Below are 27,184 nucleotides of genomic sequence, written 5' to 3'. Positions count from 1 at the left end.
ACCTTTGTCACTCCCTAGGCTAATCAGTGAACGGACAGTGGAGGAGAACATCCTTAAAAAGGCAAATCAGAAGAGAATGTTGGGAGATATGGCCATTGAGGGTGGCAACTTCACCACAGCTTATTTTAAACAGGTACTTAGATTAGAGCTTTTACATTTAAAAGATTGTGGCTCAGTAATTAATCATTTAACTGCTAAGCAGAAAGTCAGTGATTTGAACCCACCAGCTACTCTGTAGGAGAAAGATGGATAGTCTTTTTCATAAGATTACAATCAGAGCTCTCTTTTCCGGTTACTGCGGATCTAGCAACCATGAGCAGCAAAGTCTCTCGCGACACCCTCTACGAGGCGGTGCGGGAAGTCCTGCACGGGAACCAGTGCAAACGCAGAAAGTTTTTGGAGACTGTGGAGCTGCAGATCAGTTTGAAGATCTATGCCCCTCAAAAGGACAAGCGTTTCTCTGGGACCGTCAGGCTTAAGTACATACACCCCACGCCCCAAGTTCTCTGTGTGTGTTCTTGGGGATCAGCAGCACTGTGGGGATCCCCCACATGAACATCGAAGCGCTGAAAAAACTCAACAAGAATAAGAAACTGGTCAAAAAGCTGGCCAAGAAGTATGATGCCTTTTTGGCCTCTGAATCCCTGATCAAGCAGATCCCAAGAATCCTAGTTCCAGGGCTGAATAAGGCTGGCAAGTTCCCTTCTGCTGACCCACAATGAGAACATGGTGGCAAAAGTAGACGAGGTGAAATCCACCATCAAATTCCAGATGAAAAAGGTCCTGTGTCTGGCAGTGGCTGTTGGCCATGTGAAGATGACAGATGATGAACTTGTTTACAACATCCACCTGGCTGTCAACTTTCTGGTTTCATTGCTAAAGAAGAATTGGCAGAATGTTCGGGCTTTGTATATCAAAAGCACCATGGGCAAGCCCCAGCGTCTGTACTAAGATACAGCTCAATAAATCTTACTGTTTATACCAAAAAAAAAAAATTACAATCAGAGACATCCTTCCTGTAGGGTTAGTGTATAGGGTTGTTCTGTCTGTCTTATTACATAGTTGTTGTGAGTCAGAATCCACTTGAGGGCAATGAATTTGATTTTGATATATACTAAAAATTTTAGCCTATACAGGAGTCCTGGAGGTTTAGTGGTAAGAAGTTGCAATGACAACCTATAAGCATGTTCTTCAAAGCCATCATTTGCTCCACCGGAGAAAGATGAACAGTCTCCTTTGCGATTTATTGGCTTCTGAAACTTACTGGAGGTTCAGGTGTGAGTCAGTTCCAGCTCGATTGTACACAGCATTCAGCGCGTACAAAACAGAACTGCTAGAGCATGTAGATGTTCCTTCACATTAAGAGGAGCTGCCTGAAGCACACCCATGTTCATTGCGGCTCTGTTCACAATAGCAAAGAGTTGGAAACAACCTAAGTGCCCATCAGCAAACGAATGGATAGAGAAGCTATGGTATATTCACACAGTGGAATACTATGCTGCATTAATAAACAAGGAACTCATGAAATAGTATTCAAAATGGGTGACTCTGGAGGACATTTGGCTGAGTGAAATCTCAGTCACAAAGGGACAGATACTGCATAGTGCCACTGTTATAAAACAGGACTGACATCAGGATGGAGGGGAGACTGAGAAAGAGAGGACAAATATGTATACTGCATTGAAATAGATGAGGGAGAGAACTATTTAAAAGCGATATATGATTAAGTTGTACATAGGGTCGCTATGAGTCGCAGGTGACTCGACGGCACATAACAACAACAACAACATGATTAAGTATTACTGTCATGACAGGAGTCCAGAATGAAGATTGCATAGTGGAGTGCGGTTAGGGCGGAGGGATTGTAGAACAGAATTATACTTTACAAAGAGAAAAGCGAATTTGCGAGGGGGCAGGGAGAAAAATGGAGTAATGAATGAATGGAAATCAAAGTCTCTGTAAAAGTTCGTTAAAATTAATTTTAAAAAAAAAGAGCTGCCTGGTGGTCTTCACAGACCACCCTCTTCGACTAACAGAGCCTCTGATAACTTTGAAGAGCCACTGCCCAGTGTCTCTAAAACTGGGAACATTGAACAGCGGCTCTAACACTTTTCCTCTCTCCTTTCAACAGCAGACCATTCGAGAGCTGTTTGAGATGCCCCTGGAGGAGCCATCTAACTCATCTGTACCCTCTGCGCCTGAAGAGGAAGAAGAGGCTGTGGCTAGCAAACAGACCCATATTCTGGAGCAGGTGAAAAAAGAGTGGGCAGTACCCCAAAGCAGAATTAATGTTGACGGGCATCTTGTCTCTCGTTAATCTATTGAACTTGTCAAGGGGCGGGGGGAAAGAATTGTGTATGCTCACTAGCGGGTTATGGTAGGCCTTTTTTTTTTTTTTTCTTTTTTTTTTCTCTATAATTATATTTTATTAATTTTCATAAACATTTACAGAGATTTTGGGCTTCCACTCATTCATTGTTGCACTATTCTCTCTACCCTCCTCCCAGTTTGTTCTTGTCCAAATGCCACAGTGCTTGTCAAAGCCAGTTCTGATTAATCTCCTTTGTCAGTGTATCCTTTGCCATTCCCTATCACTCCTCCCTGAGAGAGACTTCACCCTGAGTCATAAGGAAAAGGGCACGGTGTATTCTCTTAGCTACTTCCTGCTGAAAAGGGACGCTGTGGGTTTCAGGGTGGAGATCTTCTCTCACTACTCTAAAGGGCCCCTTTGGCAGTAGGAAACACATAGACTATTATGGAGATTGATTTTGGAATTCAGATGCACTCTTATTGATTGTGCTTGGCTGTACATGTACATATCCTTGAAGATGTATCATGGGGGTGTTGCAACCTAGAAGACACAAATTTGACTAACAAGTTATAAGTACATGAGTCCAAAAGTTATGGAAAAGTAAAAGAAAAGATTCTTTCTTTGTTTTACAAACCCTCCCCCAGGTCCCCTCCACCATGTAGCCCTCGCTCTAGTCTCCTGTGATGACAGAAATACCCAGTTACATCTCTCTTTTAGACGGTTCTCTCCCTCCTCTGTTTCAGTGCAGTATACATTATTGAACCCATCTTACTCAGTCTCTCCCCAACCCCAAGGATGGTAGGCCTTTGACAGCTCATTGATCTACAGGATTTGATAGAAGACAGGATCTAGCGTTCTAAGTTTTTAAATTCCAGTCTTAAAAATGGTTTCTGCTAACTAAGTCTGTATTTCTCTTGAGCTTTATTTTCCACATAATTGAAATGCTAATAAGAAGGAAGTAACTCTGAGAACTTAATGGTATGACATGTGAGAAGTGCTTCATGGATACTGTAATACGCTCTTTTCCAGACATTGATGCATAATGGAATCATTTAGATAACATTTTAAAATACTGTTTCCTGGGGTCCCTCTCAGTCTAGCAAATCTTGGTTTTCTGGAGTGAGGATTAGGGTTTTTTTTGGTGGTTTTTTTTCCCCCTGGGCTTCCCACATCCATAGATGCTTTTTTCCTTTGTGGCTAAGTATGTTCTAAACTACTCCCTTGGTGTGACTAGTGTAAATTCTGGTCTTTCATCTCAAGGGAAAGATTTTACGTGGTTAGTTTGTTGAAGAGACTCATTAGGAGGTATGTCAGTTAAAAAGGGATTTTAGGCTTTTTTGGTATTTTCTGTGATTGGTTTTCTCAGAGCTTGAAAACTGACTCAGAGGAAAAGGCATAGAGCTGGAATAGTCAGATCCCTATTTAGAGACCTTATGAAATCCATTCCATCCTTAACATGAACCTGAGTTCCTTTGGGAATCCTGGGTCCCATAGAATTGAGAGGTTCTGTTACAAACCTAGTTTGGTGTAAATTTAACCTCAGACTGCTGTTGCACCGTACCTTGGAATGTGAGGTCGTTTAAGGTAGGTGTGATGGTTCTTCCTCCCCTGAACCCTTGCAGGCTTTGTGTAAGGCAGAAGATGAAGAGGATATTCGTGCGGCAACTCAGGCCAAGGCTGAACAGGTGGCTGAACTGGCAGAATTCAATGAGAACGATGGCTTTCCGGCTGGTGAGGGGGAAGAAACGAGTCGGCCCGGGGCTGAAGATGAGGAGATGTCTCGGGCTGAGCAGGAAATTGCTGCCCTTGTGGAACAGGTCTGTACTGAACCTGCAAGTTCTCGACCTTACCCTTCACAGCGTCCACTCTTGCATTCTGTGATCGCCTATTTTGCCTGGTTTTAACACATGAAGATAGTGGTCCCTTGGTGCCTCACATGTCCCTTACTTCTCCTCCCTGCAGCTGACACCCATTGAGCGTTACGCCATGAAATTCCTGGAGGCCTCTTTGGAGGAGGTGAGCCGAGAAGAGCTCAAGCAGGCAGAAGTGAGTATGTGAAAGGGTGGAGTTGCTGATTTCTACCCGTTCCACCCTGTTTGTCTCCCTTTGACCACCCCTTGGGTTCTTTTGGCAGGAGCAAGTGGAAGCAGCCCGCAAGGACCTGGACCAAGCCAAGGAAGAGGTGTTCCGTCTACCCCAAGAGGAGGAGGGACCAGGGACTGGGGATGAGGTTTCTTGTGGGACAGGTGGAGGCAGCCACCGGCGCAGTAAGAAGGTCAAGGCTCCTGAGAGGCCAGGGACTCGTGTCAGTGAGCGTCTTCGTGGAGCCCGGGCTGAGAATCAAGGGGCAAACCACACTCCTACCACACCCACCCAACATAACCGAAGTGTGTCTACACCGCCCCACTGTAGTCCTGTCAGGGAGCGAGTGGCCCGACCTCGACCCATGCCAGCTCCTGATTCCCCAACCCCTGTCTCGATCCCAACTCCAATACCCATTTCATCCCCGAGTCCAGTAACCCTTCTTCCTGTCCATGTCTCACCACCACCGCCTCCTCCCCCTCCCCCTCCCCTTCCTTCTCTCCCCCTTCAGATTCCTCCCTCTTGTTCTCCTATCCACAGTCCTCCCACTCCTGTCTCTACCCCCCCACCAGCACATACACCCCCAGCATCTCATACTCCTCCACCAGCCCCTACCCCTCTCCTGCCTCCTTCCTCCCCTCTTCTGCTTGGTCCGTCTTCTGTGCCTCTTACCTCTCCAGACATCAACCTCCCCTCGGGCTCGGAGCCTGAAGCAGAGCCGTGTGTACAAGCGTTGGCATCTCCCAAGTCCCTGGAGCTCGCTGGCACATCCGGTTCTGAGACTTCTTTGCTCACGTTGGTGTCCCCCACGGATCTCTTGCCAGTTGCTGTTGAGGTTCAGCCCTTGTCAGAGAAGAATGTTTGTCTTACTTCTCCTGCTTCTAGTCCAACCCTGGAGGCTGGCAGCATCCCCAATGGTCAAGAACAGGCCATACCAGTACCTTCCCAGGGAACAGTTCTCTCAGTGGTACCTGATGGCGAGGTGCCCATGTGTCTGAATGAGAGCAACGGAGTGGACCTCCCGCTTCCAGCAGCATCTTATGAGCCGCTTCAGAAGCCAGTGGAGGCTGACAGGAACGCTGAAGAGCTGGTAGGGGCCCAGACCCCAGTCTCCAGCCCAGAGAAGCAGCAGGAGCTTGTTCCAGCAGAAGTCGTAGCTCCCTCAACCTCATCTTCAGTCTCCTCCTCACCTGAGAGTCCTTCACCTGCCCGCCCCCCCCGACGCCGCACCAGTGCTGATGTAGAAATTCGAGGTCAAGGGGCTGGCCGGCCAGGGCAGCCTCCAGGCCCCAAAGTGCTTCGCAAGCTGCCAGGGCGGCTAGTGACTGTGGTAGAGGAGAAGGAGCTGGTGAGACGAAGGCGACAGCAGCGAGGAACTGCCAGCACCCCAGCATCTGGGGTCTGTGAGACAAGTACGGGCCCGGGAAGCCCATCTACCCAGAGCCCGCCAGGGCAGGACCCGTCCCCTCCCACCAGTGGGCCCTTTGAAGCTCTTCCCCCATCTGCACTGCCCACTCAGACCCAACAGCCCTTCATCGCACGTCGTCGCATTGAGCTGGGGGTGACTGGTGGTGGCAGCCCAGAGAATGGAGATGGGGCACTGCTTGCCATCACCCCACCAGCAGTGAAGCGCCGGAGAGGAAGACCCCCCAAAAAAAATAGATCTCCTGCAGATGCTGGGCAAAGAGTGAATGAGGCACCCTCTAAGGGAAAAGCCAATGGGGCTGACCTAGTATCTGGGGCAGAGACCCTCATTGTCGCGGAACCTGTTGTAGGGCCCCAGGTGGTTCTTGGGCCACCCCCACCCAGACCCCAGTCAGTTCACAAACCTGAGCCCATTGTCTTGTCGCCTGTGGAGAAGCGACGGCGAGGGCGGCCTCCAAAGGCCCGAGATCTGCCCGTCCCTGGGACCACCTCTTCTCCAGGGGACAGTAACGTAGAGACTAGGACACAGCCACTTGCAGTCTCACCACCCCTGCCATCCTTCCCAGCACTCTTAACCTGTCCCACCGCTACTGTTGCCAACACTGTCACCACCATCACTGTTTCTACATCCCCACCTAAGCGAAAGAGGGGCCGACCCCCCAAGAATCCACCATCACCTCGTCCTAGCCAGCTTCCTGTCTTGGACCACGACAGCTCATCTGTCCCTGAGAGCTGTGGACTGGGAAGGCGGCAGCAACCCCAGGGCCAGGGGGACAGTGACGGCAGTTCATCTGATGAGGATGGAGGCCGCCCACTCACCCGCCTGGCCCGCCTGCGACTTGAAACTGAGGGAATTCGGGGACGAAAGAGTGAAGGGTCCATGGTAGTGGCTGTAATTCAGGATGACCTGGATTTCGCAGAAAGTGGGGCAGGTGGTTTGGAATTGACAAATCCCATGGTCTCTGCCCCAAAACTGCGCTCGACCCGGCTGCGTCCAGGGTCTCTGGTTCCCCCATTGGAGACTGAGAAGATGCCTCGAAAAAGGGCAGGGGCTCCAATTGGTGGGGGTCCCGGGCAGACAAAGCGGGGCCGACCTCAACCTCCAAGCCCCATGGGGCCTGAAGGTTCTGTAGAAGAATCTGAGGCTGAAGCCTCAGGTGAGGAAGACGAAGGGGATGGGACCTCCCGCCGCAAGCCTGGCCCCCGACGCCTTGGTGGGACCAACCAAGGGGACCAGCGCATCCTGCGCAGCAGTGCCCCGCCCCACTTGGCTGGCCCTATTATTAGTCACAGAGGTCGAAAGGCCAAGACGTGAGTGGGCTGCCCCTCCTCCCGCAGCCAGGCCTGACACTTAACCACTACTTGAAGTCTTGAATGGTGGGAAGCCTCCCGTGAAGCAAGGGCCTTCTCCCTTCTTTCCACCAAAGTGGGGTGTAGGCAGCGGGATGTCATGGAAATGTGGCTTTTTAAATCCCCCTCCCCTTTCCTTCCACCCCACATGGCTGGGCAGTGTTAGGGGTGGCACGATAGTCTGTACTCCACCCCCATGTACTTGATTTCCCAGCTGTCTTCACAGCCCACCACCCTTAAGGGAAGGGGTTGGGGCTTCTCCACAATAAGGTTGGGTGGTTTTTTTGGTTTTTTTTTTTTTTGGGGTTTTTTTCTTTTTTTTTTTTTTTTTTTTTTAAAAGAAGAAGAAGAAAAAAAATAATAAACTTAGTTTCTGTACGAGCATCCGCGTAAGGAGGCTTCTGATTTTCTGGTCTGGTGGAGGGTGGGGTGGGAACTTGGGCACCATTCTTTCGCTCTCATCAAGACCCCACTGCCTGATCTCTGACCCTGGATGATGTGTACCTTTGAGCCAAAAATCTCCCCCCAAGAAGAATTGGCAAGTCTGATCTTGTGGAGTGCTTTTCCCTAAGTATTTGGATTTTAAGTCACTCAAGATTCTTAAACTTCCTTTCCCCTCCCTTCTATCACTTTGGTTCTTGGACTTTGTTTAGAGCCCTCAAAATTTTCCATTTCTCCTTGATCAGGTGCCTCCTTTTCCACAGGTAGGCATCCTCTCTCAAGCTGCTCCATCTCTTGACCCTCCCCTATTCTCGTCATCCTGTCAAACTGGTTTGTGTTGGCCACACCCCCTCCTTCTCGGGTGCTTTAGGTGGTAGGGTGGCCACCAACCCCACCTCTGGGTTTGGCTTGGAAGTCTTGAGTCAGCTCGCCACCCAAGCCAAATCACACCTGAACCCGGAGCTGAAACTCAGTCCCTCAAGGCCTGCAGCCAGGTAAGAGCCCCTGTTCCTTTTTCATTTCTTGTGACCCTCAGCAGTGCATACTTCCTTGTGTTCTCTCCACTGGCGGACTCTTAGCTTACCTCATCTGGATTTGTTCCTCACACCCGTTCCCCTGCAGCTTTGGGCCCACATTGTTTATTTTCTGCTCTATCAGCACCTCACTATCCTCTTATTTTCACCTGCGTTCAGGGAACTGTACCTGGTATGATTTTTGTCTGGGGTGCAGGGGAGTGGTTGTAGATGAAGCTAGGAAGGTGGTGTGATGCCAGAGCTCGGACGATCTGAGCAATGATTACATAGAGCATCATACAGGCTTCTATGGGTAATGAGGTCTTTAGGACTCTGGGAATGTTTGTCTGATTGCAATGGGAGCTGGTTTAAAAAGGGAGAAGAGAAGCAAAGAAGGTCCTGACTAAAAAAGTCAGGTCTTAATTAGTATCCAGTTCCCTCAATTATATTTTCCCCTTTGTGTACTATTGAGTAGAATCTGACAGGCACAGGAGGAGATTGTCCCTCCTCCAGTGGAGCATCTAGTGCTTCAAGTTTTTTTAAAAGACATAAATGTTCATTTTTTTTCCTTTACACCACCTCTGAACTATCTTTACATGAAAGGACTGCAGTGCTTGAAGAGTATGGGACCTATGGTCCTTCGTTAATACAAAGACTTGGGGAACCCCTGAAGGCCCTTTGAAACAGTTTAAATTCACTGATTCTTAACAGCATTCAAAATCCTGTGTTTTTTTCTCAGTGTGCACTTGTCACCGTTTTCGCCTGCTAATCAATAAGTAACAGTGTACTTTCTTACCGGTTGGTATTCAAAGCTTTTGAGGAATCTTGAGGGGAAAAGATTCCAGCAACACATTCCCTCTCCTGATGGATGAGTCACCAGAGAAATTCCCAGTAAGGCAGCATTCCTGAGAGCTAGGCTGGAGTGTGTGGGCAGAAGGCTGTGAGGAGGGGTGGAGTCTGAACAAGCCAGGCGAGGGCTCATGTGGAACTTACAAGTACCTTGACTATTGTCCACAGGTGATGGAGGACGAGGAGAAGGCAATGGAGGGCTTGGTGAGCACCCCAGAGACTACTCATTCTCCATCGCCCATCTACTGCTGCTGGCTCCGCCTCCGCTGCTTGGCAGCTACTAGCATTGTCTGTGGCTGTTCTTGTGTAGGAGTCATGGCTCTTGTGTTTGCCGTCAAGGTGAGCAATTTGATGCCAGTGGAAGCAGCCTGATGGGTGTAAGGCAACGGGATCCTATGTGTGATCTAGCTGTACTTACCAGTTACTATACCTGTTGGGCTTATCCCTGGGCAGAGTGCCAGAAATAGGGATAAGACAAGGTCCCTGGAATCAAAGGGCTTCTAGTCTCATGAGAAATTAATAGAATGCTGCTTACCAGGGCCCTGAGGAAAACCCAGGTGCCCTAGGAGTCAGGGAGGCCCTGGGCATATGTGTATATGGTGTGGTAGGATCTCTAGTAGCATAGTCCATGGGGAATTGCACTGCCATTCCAAAGGCGATGCACTGGTGATTAAAATCCACCCCCTTCTCTGTGGCAGAAAGATTGGTGGTCTACTCCTGAGCGATTTTCAGCCTCAGGCACCTACTGCAGGGCCGGCCGTGAGTTGATTCCTACTCCACAGCAGAGAATAAGTGAGTGAATTAATGATACTGTAGGGTAGGTAGATACCAAGGAAGACAGCGTAGGCTACGTGACAAAAAAGGGAAAGACGTGTGAATTAGGGTGAAAGCGCGTTCCAGGAGAGGAAAGGGACTGAACCGTGGGGTGTGGTGGTGAGAAATGAAGCCAGAGGATCCAGATTCTTGGCATCCAAATCTGGTGTTGGGATTTCTGGTTTTATCTTAAAAGTGTGGATGACTCATTGAAAGGTTTTCATAGAGAACAGTATCCCCAGATTTGTGTTGGGAGATACATTCTCCAGACCTCCATGGAAGGTAAATTAGAGATGCAGGACTACAAACTACAGGGAAGACAGCAGGCTCCACGAGCTTGAAAGATAAGAAATGCTCAATCCTTGAAGAGACTGCAGCATTTCAGAGATCTAATGGAAACTGCATTTGTACTTTTTCTAACTTAAACATTGTGCTAGGTTTTCTGTTACGGCATCTTGTTGCTGCTGTTATGTATTGTGGCGTCAGAACTGATTCAGCTGCGCATCCAGCGTATTTTCAGAGGCAGTAAATCACACAGGAATAGATTGACCATAATTGTAAGAATTTCTCCTGAGTTTTTCTCAGGGTGGAAATAATTAAAAGACTCCTTAATGATAGGAGGTTTTGACTGGGGTAATCGGGATGGGTGTGTCAGGCAATGTAATTGGCACAGGATAGAGCAGGGTTTAGGGCTGTTGTACATAGGGTCGCTATGAGTCACAAACGACTCGACGGCGACGGCGCATAACAACAACAATGATAGGAGATCAGATCCATTGGGATATTCTAATGGAATGATGTTTGGTTGAATATGTGAAATGCTCTTCACCAGTTAACCAAGAATTCCAAATCCTGACTGACTCTTGAATAGATAGAAAAGAAGGATAAGGATTAAAAATGCTTTTCCATGTGTAGTCTTTGGAGTAGGCAGGGCTGAGATGTGTTATCTTTGTGGATAAAGACAAGCTAGAATGATTATGCTTGCGCTGTAGAGGTATGATAAGAACGAAGGGGGTGAAGTAGAATGGGGCACAGGCACTTTGGAATAGAAGCACAATCTAACCAAGAACCTGCCCCTACAGGCAGAAGAGCGGCATAAAGCAGGCCGGTTCGAGGAGGCAGTGCTCTGGGCAGCCCGGGCCCGGAGGCTCATCCTGCTCAGCTTTGCAGTCTGGCTCACTGTTCTTGTCCTCACACCCCTGCTGCTGTGGCTGTTCTCCTATGCCATCGCCCAAGCTGAGTGACCACGAGTAGCCTCTACTGAGAGTCAGCTGTGACTTTCTGGATCCTGCATTTCGGTTTTGCTGGGGTCCAGCGCCAGCTGTGGCCCTTGTCTGACCGGAAGAATGGTGTCTTGCCCAAGGAGCTTGGGAAGAGCTGTTGTAGCCCTTTATAAAGGAGAGTAGCAGTTGACACTGTGAGAGGAGGCTAGCCTGAAACTGTTCTTTGAGCACCCACCATCCTGTATTCCCCACCCCATCTGAAGGGCTTCTGCTGAGAAGGAGGGTTGGAGACCAGGCCTGATTTTATTATCATCTGTTTTGTAATAAAAATATTTTTTAGTGGTGAAATGTTCCTGTCTGGTTGCTCTTCACTTGCTTTTCCCTGGGCTCTTGGTGAGAAGCTGGCTAGACCTATAACTGGAGAGCAAAGCCTGGATTTCATCTTAACCTAGGAGTGCTTTTTCTGGAAGTTTCCCTTCTTGGAAAGACCCTAGCTTCCTCACACATCCACAGAGAGCCTGAGGCCAGTTGAGGTGAGTAGTAGGAGCAGCTGTTTCGTTTCATTACTGTGTTCTAGACTCTGTTCTGAGCAGTTGCTATTTTCTGAATTCTTTCAGATCTCATAATTCATTTTAACATTGCTCTGATTTTATAGCTGAGGAAACTGAGGCACAGATTTTTCCAAGATCACACAGTTAGTAAGGAGATCAAACCCAGACATTTTGGTCTTAATTGAGAGAACACCAAAGGAGTTAAGTAGCATCAATGTATGTATGTATGTATGTATGTATGTATGTATGGTTATATGTATGAATATGTGTGATGATAAGGCATTTTCATGTTCTAAATACTGAGTGTCATAATCACTTTAAAACTTTATTATTGTGAAATCCCATAGAAAGCACCCATCTCTATAGCTTAGTATATTAACACAAAGCAAACATCTGAATAATGACTACCAGTCAGTTACAAAGTTGACCACTGCCAGCACTCACTCCAAAGCCACCTCTATCCCTTCCCAATCAGTACATCTTCCTGGAACTAACATTCCAGCATCTAATGACGGAGCTTTCATATTGCCTATATTTGAACTTTATATAAATGGAGTTTTAAAGACTCTCTTTATGCTTCTTTAACATGTTTGTGAAATACTCTGTAGCTGTACTTTCTAATTCTGTGTAGTATATTCCATTATAGGAATATATCACATTTCTTGATACTAAACTTTGGATATTTGCATTTTGAAGATACTGTGAATCATGTTGGTTGTTATGTGCAACTCATAGTGACCCTATGTACAAGAGCCCTAAACGCCGTTCTATCCTGTGCCAACCTCGCCATCTCAAACACACTTATTTCCTCCACTCCACTCAGAATCGATCCATCTCCTCAAGGGTCTTCCTCTCCTGCGCCGTTCCTCCACTTTCCCAAACATGATGTCCCCCTCCAAGGACCAGTCCCTCCTTGCAACATGCCCAAAATATGTCAGACGAAGCTTCAGAATCCTTGACTCCAAGGAGCATTGTGCCTTCACCCTCTCCAGGACAAACCTGTTTGTTCTCCTAGAAGTCCATGGTATATCCAATACTCTTCTCCAGCACCACAGCTCAAAGGCATCAATTCTCTTTCTATCATCCCTATTCACTGTTCATGAATCAAGTAGCTGTGGATATTTTTGTAATATTTCTGGATCTACCTATATGTCTTGGGAATGGGGTTTGGGGATTAATTCCAGAAATTCAGAGACCAACAAAGCACTTAAAAGGAACTAGAGATGTTGCACAATGAAGAGCGAAGATTAGAAGGGACAGGGAGGTGCGCAAAGTCTTCAGTGTTTGAAAGGCTCCAGGGAAGGAGAGTGACAAGGGTCCATTGGTGGTCCAGAGGTTAGAATGGGGACAACAGGTAGAAGCTCTCGAAAGGGCAGTCAGTGCCTCTCAACCTCAACTTCACAACAGATCATAACAAATGTAAAAAAATAGTTCTGGCCTATATTCCCAGAGATGAGTTAATTTGTGAGATCTTTCCTGGACATCTGGATGTCCATTATCCTTATTCATCCCAGCACACTATTGGTTGAGAACCACTGCTTTTGAGTAAAGATGTGGTTCTATTCACTCTGCTTTTAGGTACTGTCAGCTTGGTTGTGTCATAACTACCCTGTAAACCTCTGAAAAGTGAAGTGAAACCCCATCTGCTCCTGCGCATCCTCACAGCCATTGCAGTGTTTGGACCTATAGTTGCTGCCACTATCACCATCCATGTTGAGGATCTTCTTTCATTGACCCTCTACCAAGCATGGCATCCTTCTTGGGAGACTGGTCCCTTCTTATAACAGGTCCAAAGATATAAGTTAGTCTCACCAGCTTTGCTTCTAAGAAGCATTTTGGCTACATTTCTTCAACAAGATTTGCTTGTTCATCTGGAAGTCCATGATTTATTTGCCAGTATATAATTCAGAAGCATCAGTTCTTTGATCTTTCTTACTGTCTCACTTTCTAATGCTTATGAGAGGAAAAAACATTGCCTTTGAGTTGGAACAAACTTGTAGCTGACTGTCCATTGGGTTTTTAAAGGTGTGAATAGCATTCTCCAGAGGAGTGACTATTGGACTTGGGATTAGCAGTACAACTCCCTGTGGTTGAGGCCTTGAGAGCTCCCTATATGCATATGATGTGATTGAAGATACCCTGGTTTGAGTCAAGCATACCTTAGACTTCAAAGTGACTGCTGCTTCTGTGAATGTCAGTGTGGATCTAAGTAAAAGGAAATCTTTGGCAATGTTAGTATTTTTTCTATTTATCGTGATACTGCTTATTGGTCCAGTTGTGAAAATTTTTGTTTTCATTATATTGAGATATAATATTGAATACTGTACTCAGAAGCACTTCATTAGTAAGTGCTTCAGTTCCTCTCTGAACATAATTAAGTATCCTGGAATTCTCATTCTTCCAAATACTGTCCATATTCGCTATGATCCACACAGTCAGATGTTCTTGGATAGTCAATAATGCACAAGTAAATATCTCTGATATTCTAAGTACCCATGGAAACAAAAGTCAGTAATAAATCTTATGTCCTATTAGTGGGGCAAATCTGCTAAACAAAAGATTTTTTTTTAAAGGATCTTGCTTGATCTGCGTATCCAGTTACTACATTTATTCATTTTTTAATTGTGATTTAAGTTAAAGTTTACAAATCATCTTGGCTTTTCATTCAGTCACTTAGACACATTTTGATGTTTGACATTAATTAGAATTCATTAATTACACTGGTCCATCCGTTACTGTATGTGGACTTGCTCTTCACACAACTCAATATGTTTTATTCCCCTCTCTCTCCCTTCTCTTCCTTAGTACCAGCTACACATTATTCTGTCGTTGGACACTTGGTTTATTTCCATCAGTTTGACATTGTAAATAATGCTACAGTAAACATGGGTGTGGATATATCAGTTTGTGTCGCAGTTCTTACTTCCTTCGCCTATTTATCTAATAGTTTAGCATATTTATCTAATATTGAGATTGCTGGATCAAATGTTATTTCTGTTTTCAATCCAAAATCCATTTACTTTTGAAAATATTTTAAGCCTACAAAACAATAAAAAATAAGTACAACGAACTCCTATATACACTTCATCTAACATTTCACTACATTTGTTTTTTCTTTCTAAATAAACCCATATTGTTGAACCATTTGAGATTCATTTTCAGGTTTAATATCCCTAAACAGGGCCCTCTAGTGACCTAGTTCATAGAGCATTATGTTGCTAACCCAAAAGTGGTACCTCTCTGATAGTTCAAATCCATCAGCTGCTCCACAGGAGAAAGATGAGAAATCTGTCTCTTCCCATCAGCTTCTGAAAAACCACCAGAAAGTCAGCTATGAGTTGATTCGAATTCAACAGCAATAAGTGAGTAACATCCCTAATTACTTCATGATTGTAAAAAGGGCCCCAGAGCACTTGCGCTCTTAACCTTTAAAGGGGGAGAATCACTCTCAGTATCAACAGAGCATGGCTTATTTCTTTGAGGTGGAGGTCAGACATACCTCTCTAAACTTTTTACCAGTTCTGATACCAGCTGTTCCTCCCAGTAGCACTCTAGTTCATTGTCAGGTTTGATAATGTGTTGCGTTAGTCATGTAAAACTCAGGAGCTGTAATCACAGTTTGGGGCTTAGTAAAGAAGCAACAGGTTACGTCAATCATCAGGAACAATTCAGGATGTAGCCCCTTTGGTCAGGATAGCTTCTTGGCTGTGCCCATAGTCAGTTTTCTCTCTGGCCTTTGAACCACTGACTGGCTTTTGGCAAGTCTTAGAAAGCTCTTTATCATCTCCAGTATGTGCCCAGGGCACCCCAATCTCAGGAACTCTCTGGCCTGAATTCAACCCACTCTGTTGCTCCAAGAGTCAGCAAATCATACTCTGCCAGTAAGTACCTGGAGACACCCTGACCAGGAAACCTGCTGCCCTAAGGTGCTCAGTGTGCTCACTCCAAGAGTTGGTTTATCACTGTAGCTTCAGGCTTGGCTCTCTCACTCCATAATTTGGTTTATCACTGTAGCTATCTCACACTGGTCTCCTGGCTTTGTCATTTCTCTGTGGCTACTTTTCACCATGTCCTGTGTTAGAGCTTGGTCTCTTAGGATTAGGAGGTTCTCAACACAGGGATCCTGGGTCCACTCCACTTTTATCTCTTGATAATAAATAATGAGGCATCCCCTTTATAGCCTCTGAGATGGCTCATTTTACATCTAGGAGGATGACAAAACTGACCAATCCCCTCATTAGCATTCCAAATGCTTTATTTGCATGGCCTCACAAGCATGCCCTGCATCTTAACTTGTATTATCAAGCTGTTAATGCTTTTGGTGAGCCACAATTACCTTACTTGCATAATCCCACCCAGTGGCTTGGTGAGTATGGTGAGAAAGGTCATATAAAAGCAATCCATTACACTGCATGATGTGTCTTTTTAAGAACAAGCACATTTTCTCACGTAAATACAGTACAATTGTGTAATTTAGAGAAGTTAACATTGATACAAGTTTCTCCTTGGAAGCTAGAATTTTGAAGCTTCCTCTCACATACTTTGGGCATGTGGCCAGGAGAGACCAGTCCTTGGAGAAGGACATCATGCTTGGAAGGGTAGAGAGCGCAGGAGAGCATGAGATGAGACTGATACAGTGACAGGGCAAGGGGGGTAGGTGTGTCGGATTCAGTGAGACTGGCTCAGGACAGGGCAGGCTTCAGAACTGTTGTATTTAGGGTCACTGTGAGTCGACAATGACTAGTTTGTTGTTGAAGTATAATTTATATACATGAAAGTACACAGTTATTGGGTTTTCAGCTTGGTGAATGATCAAATATTTTCAGTCCATTGAGGGTGACATCCTCTGTCATTATTTTTGTCCCTGATTTGACCAGTGGAAACATGATATACCTTTATCTTTCCAAGTATGTCCTCATTTCCAGCCACACCTGGTCCTTTCCCTGTTCTGGTTTGGGAATTGACTATTCTCCCAAGGTATCTTTTAGTGGAGATTTTTATTTACAAACCATTATCTGGACACTATATTTGTTCATTCTTATGAGATAGTAATGTTCCTGGCAGCTCAGTGGTTAAAGTGATTGACTACTAACCTAGAGGTTGGAAGACCTAATGCACCAACAGCTTAGCTGGAGAAAGATGTGGCAGTCTGCTTCACAGCATTGGAGCCCTCACAGGATTGGTTCTGTAGGGTCAGTATGAGTCTGTACCAAGTGGAAGACTGATTACTACCTTTCAGAGGTCAGAGGTAGAAAATACTTTTTCAATCCATCTTTTAGTCACGTCATACTTCGAATTTCTACCCAATATCAGAGCCCTTTTCCTATCCTACTATCCACCCCAAATCCCATAAAATCCATAGTCACACAGTAACTACATCAATATACTTAAAAACTTGCTAATTTTAAAAATAATTTTACTACAAACAAACCAAAATAAAGTTCAAAGATTTCTTTGCAGTACTTTTGTCTTGAGTTCTGGTATAAACTCAAAGTTTTCTGTTTAAAAAGTAACTTTTTTTCCATTTGTGTATGGTTGTGATCCCAAAGTGACATTCTGTTATACAAAGTGATACTGTTGGAAGACTGAATAAATAAAAGAAAGATTCTCACCACTGGGGCAATTGGCAGCATCAGTATAGATGGTGAAGAGATTGAGATAGTTAACAGTTTTAGTTTGCTTGGCTTAACAATCAACACTCTTGGTAACAGCAGCCAGGAAATCAAGAGATGAATTGCATTGTGAAAGTCAGCTGTGAGGGAGCTCTCCAGAGTACCGAAGAGCAATGATGTCAGGCTGGAGACTAAGGTACGCCTGATCCCTACTAAAGTCTTTGCAGTTGCGTGCTATATATGTTGGAGAGCTGGACAGTGGCTAGGGATGATAGAGAATTGATACCTTTGAGCTGTGTTGCTGGAGAAGAGTGTTGAATATACCATGGACTGCTAGGAGAACATAAAGATTTGCCCTGGAGAGGGTGAAGCCAGAATGCTTCTTGGAGTCAAGGATTCTGAAGCTTCTCTGGGCGTGTTGGAAGGAGGTCCTTTGAGAGGGACATCATGTTTTGGAGAGTGGAGGGACAGCGCAGGGGAGGAAGACCCTAGATGAGATGGGTCGATTCACTGATTGGGGCAGTGGGAGTAGTTGTGTCAGAGACAATGAGGTTGGCACAGGATAGAGCAGGGTTTAGGGCTCCTGTACATAGGGTTGGCTGAGTAGCAAGCGACTTGACAGCACATAACATTCATTCTGTGCCTTTTTTGCTCGGACATGCAGGAGTGGAGACTTGTTTTTATTGTTAGTTCAGCGCCTGGTGCCTAGATACTCAACAAATATTTGTTGAATGAGGAAGTGGATGTCAGGGCTGGGTGGTCCAACAGAAAGCTTTATTAAGTTGGTTGTTCCTGGCGGAAGTTCACAACCTAATGGTTATAGATGAGAACTTTTGGGGAGGATAGCTGGAAGCTTGGGAAGCTGTGTCACTCCAGAAGGTGGAGGCAAGGGTAATGGGAGCACTTCAAGGAAGTCAGGGCAGCTACAGAATGGAGGAAGTTCCTTCTGGTCCAGACACTGCACCATCCAAGTCTTGACCAAGTTGTCAAGTTGCATATGTCCCAGCATTTTTTGGACTAGAGCCTGCCATTTCCAAGCAGGTGATTTGGATCAGACTTGTAGTTTTTAAAAAGCCGAGTCCAGACAGGGATGCTGGAAAGAGATGTGGAAAAGATCTGCCCGAATCCAAGAACAAGGAACCCAGCAAAGAGCCTGTAGTTCCCGAGTCATGCTTCTTGGAGCAACCTCACTTCCGGGTTCCATCCCTGATTTCAACCCACTAGACAGCAAGCTCCTCCCCCCCACAGCTCGTGCAATGATTGGCTGGATCTGGAGACCCGGACCCACTGTCTGCGGCCGGCTCTGGCCATTGGTTCACGGGAAAGGGGCGGGGCCCGAAAGCTTTTTACCGGTGGAGGCTGAGGATACGGTGAGACCGGAGGAGAACCTCACGATTTGACGGCCGCCCAGTGGCTCCAGGCTCTCCCTTGTCCTCGTAAGTGACCCCGCGCGAGACCCCCGCCTCACCCGAGCGCTTGACAAAGTGCGCCTGCGCGGCAACAGCCGCCCTCCCTTGTGTCCCTTTCCCTTGTTCCTCGACTCCTTCATCCTTCCCTTCCCCTTCTTTCCCTTGCCCTGTCACCCCTCCCTCGCCCAAGACCCTTTAACTGCATCTCCCCCTCCTGATCCTTCCCGTGGCCCATCTCCACCCCCCCAAGACCCTGGCGCCCCAGCCGCCGGGGCTGCGCCGGGAGCCGCGATGTGCGTCCTCTCAGAGCCTGTGGGCTTCCCTGCCCTCACAGCCCTCCGTTTCCTCTATGCAGACTCCCGCCTCCTTCAGAATGACGCTGGACGTGGGGCCAGAGGATGAGCTGCCGGACTGGGCCGCGGCCAAGGAATTTTACCAAAAGTATGATCCTAAGGACATCATTGGCCGGTGAGTGCACCCCACTTCTAGGGGGCTGCCCACTGCCAGCAAGTCTATCCCAACTCATAGTGACCTCAAGGACAGAGAAGAGCTGCCCCTTAGTGTTTCCAAGGCTGTAAATCTCTACAGAAACATACTGTCACATCTCTTCTGCCTGACTGAGTGGTACCTTTTGAACCTCTGACCTTTCTGTGCTTTTTATTCACTGTGCCACCAAGGCCTCCGTGGAGGAGCTGTCTGTGGTCTTTTAGGTCAAGTCAACTAAGAGTCACAGTGACTCTGAACAACAGATGGAAACCTTGTCCTATATCATGCACCATCCTCCCGTCTCCAAGCGCAAGCCCACTTTCGTAGTCACTGTATCTGTACATCTTGTTGAATGTTGCCCTAAAGGAGAAGCCTCAGAGTCAGTGGGGACTATTTAGTGACTAGACTCTTAATGCTGGCCCACCTCTACTTTCACACAATTTCATCCATTTAGTTATGCTTTTAAAAAAAACACGTACCAGAAAGCTAACCATGGAGTAGGTGTGAATGGTGGAGGTGGAAAAGGTGCTGTCTGTGCCCTGGAGGTACTTCAGAATGTAGCCACTGAAAGAGACTTATCAAAACTGCTCAGTTGTGCGCCATCCTCCCCATCTTTGCTGTAGTCACTGTGTCAAGATATGTTATTGAGGGTCTTCCTCTTTTTAACTGATGCTCTGCATTCCCAAGCATGATGTCTTCTTCCAGGGACTGACTCCTCTTGACAACATTCCTAGAGTATGTGAGTCAAAGTCTTATCATCCTCACTTCAGAGGGCCTTCTGGCTGCAGAATCTACTTGTAGAGACAGACAGTACTTGGGGGGGGAGGGGCGAAATACCTATCCGTGGAAGTGCTAGGGGGAAATAAATAGGATGATGGAATTAGAGTAATTAGTGGACGTGGCTGAACATGGAGAGGCCTGGGAAGACTTCTCTGAGGGGTGGGTTGTTTTGGGTGCTGCGGGTTTTTTTTTAAATTTTATACTGCTTTGTATACATTGTTTTTCACACCGGATCCTTTCCATTTCCTCCACAGCCCACCCACCCATCAAATTGTGAGACTCTGACTCTGTGATTAACACCTCATTCCCCCCAATCCTCACCTCTCTGCCCCCCCTCACTTTGGATCCTCATCCTCGTTCTACAATGAATGGTCTTATTTGTACTTGTGGGACTTAATTCACTTAGCATAATGCTGTTCAGTCCCTTCCAAGTTAGGTAGTAGTTTACAAACGTATCACTCCTGCATGAGGAGAGGCTTTTGACCTGAGACATGAAGGATGAAAATGAGCCAGTCATGAGTTGGGGCAGAGGTTTTTTTTCCAGGCAAAGGGACCAACATGTGCATAGGCTCTGAAGCAGCAAAGGAGAGTGATTGGGACAAAGTGAAAATGGCAAAGGGAATGTAAGACAGGTGAATGCAGGTGAGAAAATAAAGTAGCAGCATATCAGATTTCATTTGTCATTTGAAGGGCAAGAAATTAACCCTTCTGTGCCTCAGTTCCTCAATTGTAAACTGAATAAAAGTTAAACCTACTTTTTTAAGTTGCTGTGAGGATGGACTGAGTTATTATGATACACTTAAAAGCTGGCACAATGCATGTGCGTTGTTTCTACATTTTAAAAGGATTAGCATGCATGAAGAAGGACTGAGTGCTATTCAGGAGTCAAAGCACAAGGAACCATTAAGGGAGATTGAGGAAACTGCCTTTTTAAAAATGGCTTGATAGCGTCTTTCCTCCTCCTTCCTCCATCCTGTTGAATATGGCAGCCTTTAGTCTCCATTATGTCATCTCATATTTTCAGGTCAAGAGATTCCTGACCAAGAAACAAAGGCAAAACTTCTCCATCCCAGATGTTGCTGTTATTGTTGTTAGGTGCTGTTGAGTTGAATACAACTCGTAATCTGAACCCTCTCCCATCCTGTGCCATCCTCACAATCTCTGACACTCTCAAACCCATTGCTACAGTCATTGTGTCACTCCATCTGGTTGAAGGTCTTCCTTTCTTTTGTCATCCCTCCACCTTCCTAAGCATGATATCCCTCTCCAAGGAATAGCCTCCTCTCATAGCAACTGCCCAAAGTATGTGAGACAAAGCTTTATCTTCTTTGTAGGTTTGATCCTGGAGGGCTTTGAACCTTACTTAGCCAGAGGGGTTTGAAAGACCAGAGAGAGGTTGTGGCATGGTCTATAGGAAATTGCACTGCTAATCCAAAGGCAGTGCCTGTCTGGCAGTTCAAATCCACCAGCTGCTCTGTGGGAGATCGCTGGGCAGTGCCCTCCCATGTGGTTTCCAGCCTCTGACAACCCCCAGGAAGGCTGGCAGCAGTCAGTGAGTGATGGAGTGGCAAAGCCACAGCAGTAGAATCCTTGTCTAAGCACTTTCTCTCTACCAGCCCGGATGGGCTTTTCCGTGTTTCGACCTCATAATTTCATTCAACATCCCTAAGAGTCTCCTACTTATACGGAGCTCTAGTGGTGGTGTTTGTCACATGTTCAACTGCTAACCGAAAGTTTGGCAGTTCAAATCCACCACATCCTCTGCTGGAGAGGATGGGCAGTCTCGACAACCTGACGGAGTCACTGTGAATTGGATTTGACTTGAGAGCAAAGGGTTTAGTGGGCACACTTAAGGTATTTTAGAGGCACTTTGAACTTGAGATGAGGTAGTTAGATGAGTGAAATTTTTTTAGAAGAAACTTTGGATCATTTTATCCCATCTCCTTGTGGGAGTCCTCATCAGGGGGCCAGTATGGGAAGAGCTTGCCCAGATTTACCCAATGAGGGGTGAAGAGCAAGGCCGAGGTCTCCTGCCCCTGTGAGTTTTGTGTTGGACCTTGCTTGGTACCCAGGTTCGTAAGGCTGCTCAGAAGCTTTTGTAGGACAGATAGAGCTCCCTGGGTGCATGTGCTGTGATCCAGACAAGCCTTGGGAATCTGACACGGTGTTCAGGTTCTGCCCCAGGTGTAGGTGAGATTGAAGGACCTGACCTGTGTTCTTGTTGGCTTTGACAGAGGGGTGAGCTCTGTGGTCCGCCGTTGTATTCACCGCAACACCGGCACTGAGTTTGCAGTGAAGATCATGGAGGTGACAGCAGAGAAGCTGAGTCCCGAGCAGCTGGAGGAGGTGCGAGAAGCCACGCGGCGAGAGACGCACATCCTGCGCCAGGTCGCCGGCCACCCCCACATCAGTGAGGCCGCCTTCCCCACTCCCGAGGGCACTACCTCCTACCTCCCGGCCCTACCCACAGCCCACTGGCCTGGTGCCACACCACCCTCTGCTCCCTTCCACTGGGCTCTGCTCTGCCTCCAAGAGTGGCCAGCCTTCGGGTCCCTGCTGCCTCCTCTGGTTCTCCTTCCTTCCCAGTAATAACAGCCCACTGCTGTCTCCGGGTGGCAAAGCCCCTTTAATGCACATCTGCTCTTTTCCATCTCTGCTGCCTCTTTCCCCAGTCACTCTCATCGATTCCTACGAGTCTTCTAGCTTCATGTTCCTGGTGTTTGACTTGTGAGTATCTCCCGGCCCTGGTCTCAGAGACTTTTGTCCACCTTGATGCACGGCCCCAGCCTTCCCATACAAAGGGCTGATGTCTGCCCTGTGCACACCGTCCTCTGTGCCAGATCAGGCTCTCAGTCCCCATGGCCCCAGTGGTCAGCCACAGAGGCTCTCTAGGTTCCTCAAGGGCAATAGTGACCACTCACACGTAATGAGTCCTTGTGACCTGAGGCGATCCTATCCCAGTCCCCCACAGTTAGGGGATTAGCAGGGAGGTAGAAAGTTGTTTTAAGAGGAGTGTGTCCATCGATGAATCTGCCACTTACAGACAGTCCCCCTTAGCTATTCTTGTTTAATGATGGTACCTGCCCTTGCCCATCAGTTTTTCAGCTGGTCACTCTGATCCAAATGTTAGCGAGGACACAGTGTAATGCCGACGTTCAAAAGAGAGTGATTCAGTTCGGTCTAGGGAAATTCACAAAGCCTTCAGCACAACCACAGAAGTAATCTTTTGCAAAATTCAGAGTTGATATGATTTTTGCGCCATTGTGTAGCTTTAAGAACAGTCATGCCCCCAGAACAGCTCATGTGTTTCTTATCTCAGGGATGGAGCTGGCATTTTAATTATAACCTCAGTTTTTAAGACTTAGGATGAAGCCAAGCAAAATATTAAGATAAAGTCCTGTTCAACTTTTTCCCATTAACTGTGAAATTTTGCTCTGTAAATCCTTACAGATTATGGTTTAGAGGTATTGGTTCCCTTTAAGAGCTTTTAAGTTATGTCCATAACAAGGCATTGATTCTTGCCGAAGTAGCCCCATGATAGCATAATGCAGGTATCTCAACCTCCAAGCCACACAGAGTTAGACTGCTCTGGCACCTAGTTCCCTTTTGGTGCTCTGTTCCCAGACCCCTTGGTTTTCATGTAGAGGGTTCTCTTTATCAGCCTCTACCATGTTATTTTCCATGGGTATTGTCCCTTAGGATGCGGAAAGGAGAGCTGTTTGACTACCTCACAGAGAAGGTGACCCTCTCAGAGAAGGAAACCAGGTAATGGCTAAAACCTGTTGTCACTGGGGAGCCAGGAGTCAGGTGGAGCGGGGCCAAACAGAGCAGCTCGCACCCCCACCAGGTCCATCATGAGAGCTCTGCTGGAAGCTGTGAGCTTTCTTCACGCCAACAACATCGTGCACCGAGACCTGAAGCCTGAGAACATCCTCCTAGATGACAATATGCAGATCCGACTTTCTGATTTTGGATTCTCCTGCCACTTGGAACCTGATGAGAAACTTCGAGGTGAAAAGACCTAGAGCCCTATGAGGCTGGGGTGGTGGGGTAGGGGTGGATCAAGGGTCCCAAGTCTGAGATGGGTTAGTTCTGAGTACTGAGCCCCAAGTACCAAGAAATGAGAAGTCAGTGGCCATTTGTAATGTGCCCTCTGGCTCAAAGACCTCGTGTACAACTCAATGTGGGCTTCCTGACCTGCACAAAGTAGGCGTGAGCAATGGCACGCAGCAGGCTAAGAACCCTGGCAGAGGGATGCTAGGAGGATGGAGCTCCAGATTGTGCCTCAGCCATGCAGAGTGGGGAGCCAGAGCCGGCCTGGAGGGATGGGCTGCAGGGAGAAGAAAGAAGTAGTTCAGGGGCCTGGAGAGGGAAGTGCCATAATGTGCTCCCACCATTTGGTAGAGCAGCCTGCGTGGCATTTCCCACCTGGTGCCCCAGCCACAGACTCACCAGATGTTAATGCGTTTGTCATGATGGAAATGCTTGTACTGCATATGGGAAACTTTTCACTGCAGTTTAACTGGGGACTCCTTAGAGCCTATCATGTGCTCTCTCACTAACCCTAACTGGAGTTATTAACTGGCAATTACTGGGCGCTTGTTATGAGCTAGGAGCCCTGGTGGCGCAGTAGTTAAGTGCTCAGCTGCTAACGGTAATATCCACAAAGGTAACCAGCTCCTCTGTGGGAGAAAGATGAGGCAGTGAGGTCAGTGAAGACTGGGAGCTTTGCAAACTCTTCTCAGTTCTGTCCTATAGGGGTGACAGGACAAGTCATACAGGATTCCACAGCAGTGTGGTTGTCTTATGAGCTAGGGAGCTGCACCAAGTCTTGAAGGGCTTCTTTCTTCTCATTCTCCTATTAGTCGTTTGAGATCGTGTTTGTTTCCATTTTACAGATGAGCTTGAAGAGGCACCGTGACCTGCTCAGGCTCATGTGGCTGCATGCAAAGTTGGCCAGTCTAACTTGAGAGCCCATGGTCTTGCTCAGAGGTGTTGAGCTTTCTGTTAAGGCTTTCTCATGGTTGGTTTCTTTTGTCCCTCTTCTGGAATAAGCTTTGCCTGCCCACTCTTGGCTTGGATAGTTCAGGTTTCGTTTGAAAGTTCCAAGGCAGTTTAGGCCCCTAATGTTTGGTTTTGTCTCTTCTTTCTGACACATCTCACTCAGCTCTTGTTTGCTCTATAGGGACACTTCACTGAGTCCCTTTTGTCCCTCATTTGGTGCTTGGTATATAGCAAGTGCTCAAGAAGTACTTTGTGAATTTCCCAAGAGAGTTGTTTTCAAGCAAGCCTATTAAGATTTTCTGGAAATGTGCCACGGGACACAGTCTGGAAATTGCTGGAAGCAGAAACTAAAAGCTGAGGCTTGAACAAGCCACAGACAGAGGCTTTGTGCTATGGAAGTCTAGACCGAGGTATGGATGGAGAGCTCGGCACAGGTTTTAAGCAGAAGATTTAACCAGCATGTGCTTCAGCCATCCCCATATTCCCACTTGGTCTCCTGGGGTCATGTGGTGGTTTGGCTAACTAAAGTGGAGATTATAGGAATAAGTTTGGGCAGAAAAGAACATGAAGACTTTATTGTGCGTTGTGTATATAAAAATGGTAGCAAGTTGGGGAGCTCTGGTGGCCTAGTGGTAAGGAGCTGCAGCTGCAATCCCAGAGGTGCATGGTTCGAATCCACCGGGGCTCTGCTGGGGAAGTAGGGACAATCTCCTCCTGTACCAGTCAGATCTGATTTGACGGTACACACACACACACACACACAAAATTTAAAAAAAAATAAAAATGGTAACAAGCAAATGTTATGAAATGTGGGAAAGGGCAGCTGTAGGTTGGCTTAGCTGGTAGATTGGAGGCAAATGAATGATATAGTTGGGTAGAACTTTTAAGTCCGGGGGGTAAAAATCAGCTTTTCCTAGGTAGACCCCAGGAGCTCTGATAGGCATTGTACTTGATTAGTGGTGACAGGTCACTGTACTGAGACTCTGGCAGAGGGCAGGCTGGAACAGAATGGGGAGCAGAAAGCCTCCACAGAAATCACTTGTTTGTTTCGGGTCCTGGCAACACCCCCTCACCCTCAGCCCTCTTTTTTCCAGACTTGTGTGGGACTCCAGGGTATCTCGCACCAGAGATCCTCAGATGCTCCATGGATGAGACCCACCCCGGCTACGGCAAGGAGGTGGACCTGTGAGTTTTTTGGTCGCCTCTCCCCTACCCCCATGTCCTCTCCTTAACACGCTCCACCCCCCCCAGGCCCTGACTTTGGCCCTTCTCTCCCAGCTGGGCCTGCGGGGTGATCTTATTCACGCTCCTGGCTGGCTCACCGCCGTTCTGGCACCGGCGGCAAATTCTGATGCTGCGCATGATCATGGAGGGTCAGTACCAGTTTAGTTCACCCGAGTGGGATGACCGTTCCAACACCGTTAAAGACCTGGTGAGCTGGGGCCATGAGAGGGCAGGAGGGGAGGCCCGAGAGCTGCGCCTTGAGTGCTGGGGTTTCTCGTAGGTCACAAAGCTGTTGCAGGTGGACCCCGAGGCCCGCCTGACGGCTGAGCAAGCCCTCCAGCACCCCTTCTTTGAGTGTTGTGAAGGCAGCCAACCCTGGAACCTCACCCCCCGCCAGCGGTTCCGGGTAAGCCTGTTCCTGTGCCCGGGGGGTCCTTTGGTGGGACCCTGCACCCGAGCTCACTCCATCCTCCTTCCCAGGTGGCAGTGTGGACAGTGCTGGCTGCAGGACGAGTGGCCTTAAGCATCCAACGGGCACGGCCGCTGACCAAGAACACGCTCTTGCGGGATCCTTATGCACTGCGCCCGGTGAGGCGCCTCATCGACAGCTGTGCCTTCCGGCTGTACGGGCACTGGGTGAAGAGGGGCGAGCAGCAGAACCGGGCAGCTCTCTTCCAGCACCGGCCCTTAGGGCCTTTTCCCATCACGGGCCCTGAAGAGGAAGGGGACTCAAATGCCATTCCTGAGTAAGAAGCTATGCTGGTGCTGGGCTAGCACCACAGCCCTGGAGAACTACAGGAATCATAAAACCTCCAGGAGGAGGATTTTATCTGTCTGGCCTCTCTGGGCTCTGGCCTTGAGCCCCCACGCCTGGCTAGGCCTGCCATGGATCATGTAACTGTCCATCTGCATACACTTTTACCCACTTAGCCAGGGCTTGGTGATCACAGCTGGGGTCGAAGGGGACCACCTGGCTTGCGTGCCCAGCCTTATCAGCGCTGCCTGTTCTGCACGTGAAATAAAATCTGCTTCGTGCCAGGGAGAGCAGGTGCCATGACTGGTGTCTGGCTGGCTTGGGCAGGAAAGCCCAGAAGTTGCTCAGGAGGGGTGGG

The 27,184-nt window shown here is 47.5% G+C and overlaps 2 protein-coding genes across 2 annotated transcripts in view; both read left to right on the top strand.

Moving 5' to 3' along the window:
• The window catches only part of SRCAP (Snf2-related CREBBP activator protein), a 33,125-nt gene extending 25,992 nt beyond the window's left edge, over window positions 1-7,133 (top strand). Inside the window, exons 28-32 of the mRNA XM_006896521.1 lie at window positions 19-133; window positions 2,132-2,251; window positions 3,934-4,128; window positions 4,274-4,357; window positions 4,446-7,133. Of these exons, the coding sequence (XP_006896583.1) occupies window positions 19-133; window positions 2,132-2,251; window positions 3,934-4,128; window positions 4,274-4,357; window positions 4,446-7,133 (3,202 nt within the window). The remainder of the gene's footprint in view (window positions 1-18; window positions 134-2,131; window positions 2,252-3,933; window positions 4,129-4,273; window positions 4,358-4,445) is intronic.
• An 11,809-nt stretch (window positions 7,134-18,942) lies between these two features.
• Window positions 18,943-26,846, top strand: PHKG2 (phosphorylase kinase, gamma 2 (testis)). The gene is given in 9 exon segments (XM_006896519.1): window positions 18,943-19,046; window positions 22,079-22,254; window positions 22,517-22,571; window positions 23,544-23,609; window positions 23,692-23,855; window positions 25,943-26,033; window positions 26,127-26,280; window positions 26,353-26,478; window positions 26,553-26,846. Coding segments are annotated over 9 exon segments (1,221 nt in total). The 5' UTR covers window positions 18,943-18,951.
• The last annotated feature ends 338 nt before the right edge of the window (window positions 26,847-27,184 follow it).

This window comes from Elephantulus edwardii, unplaced genomic scaffold (assembly GCF_000299155.1).
Source record: "Elephantulus edwardii isolate Elephantulus edwardi_28Jun2011 unplaced genomic scaffold, EleEdw1.0 scaffold00186, whole genome shotgun sequence".
NCBI lineage: Eukaryota > Metazoa > Chordata > Mammalia > Macroscelidea > Macroscelididae > Elephantulus > Elephantulus edwardii.
This window is presented reverse-complemented; position numbering and strand designations above follow the sequence as displayed.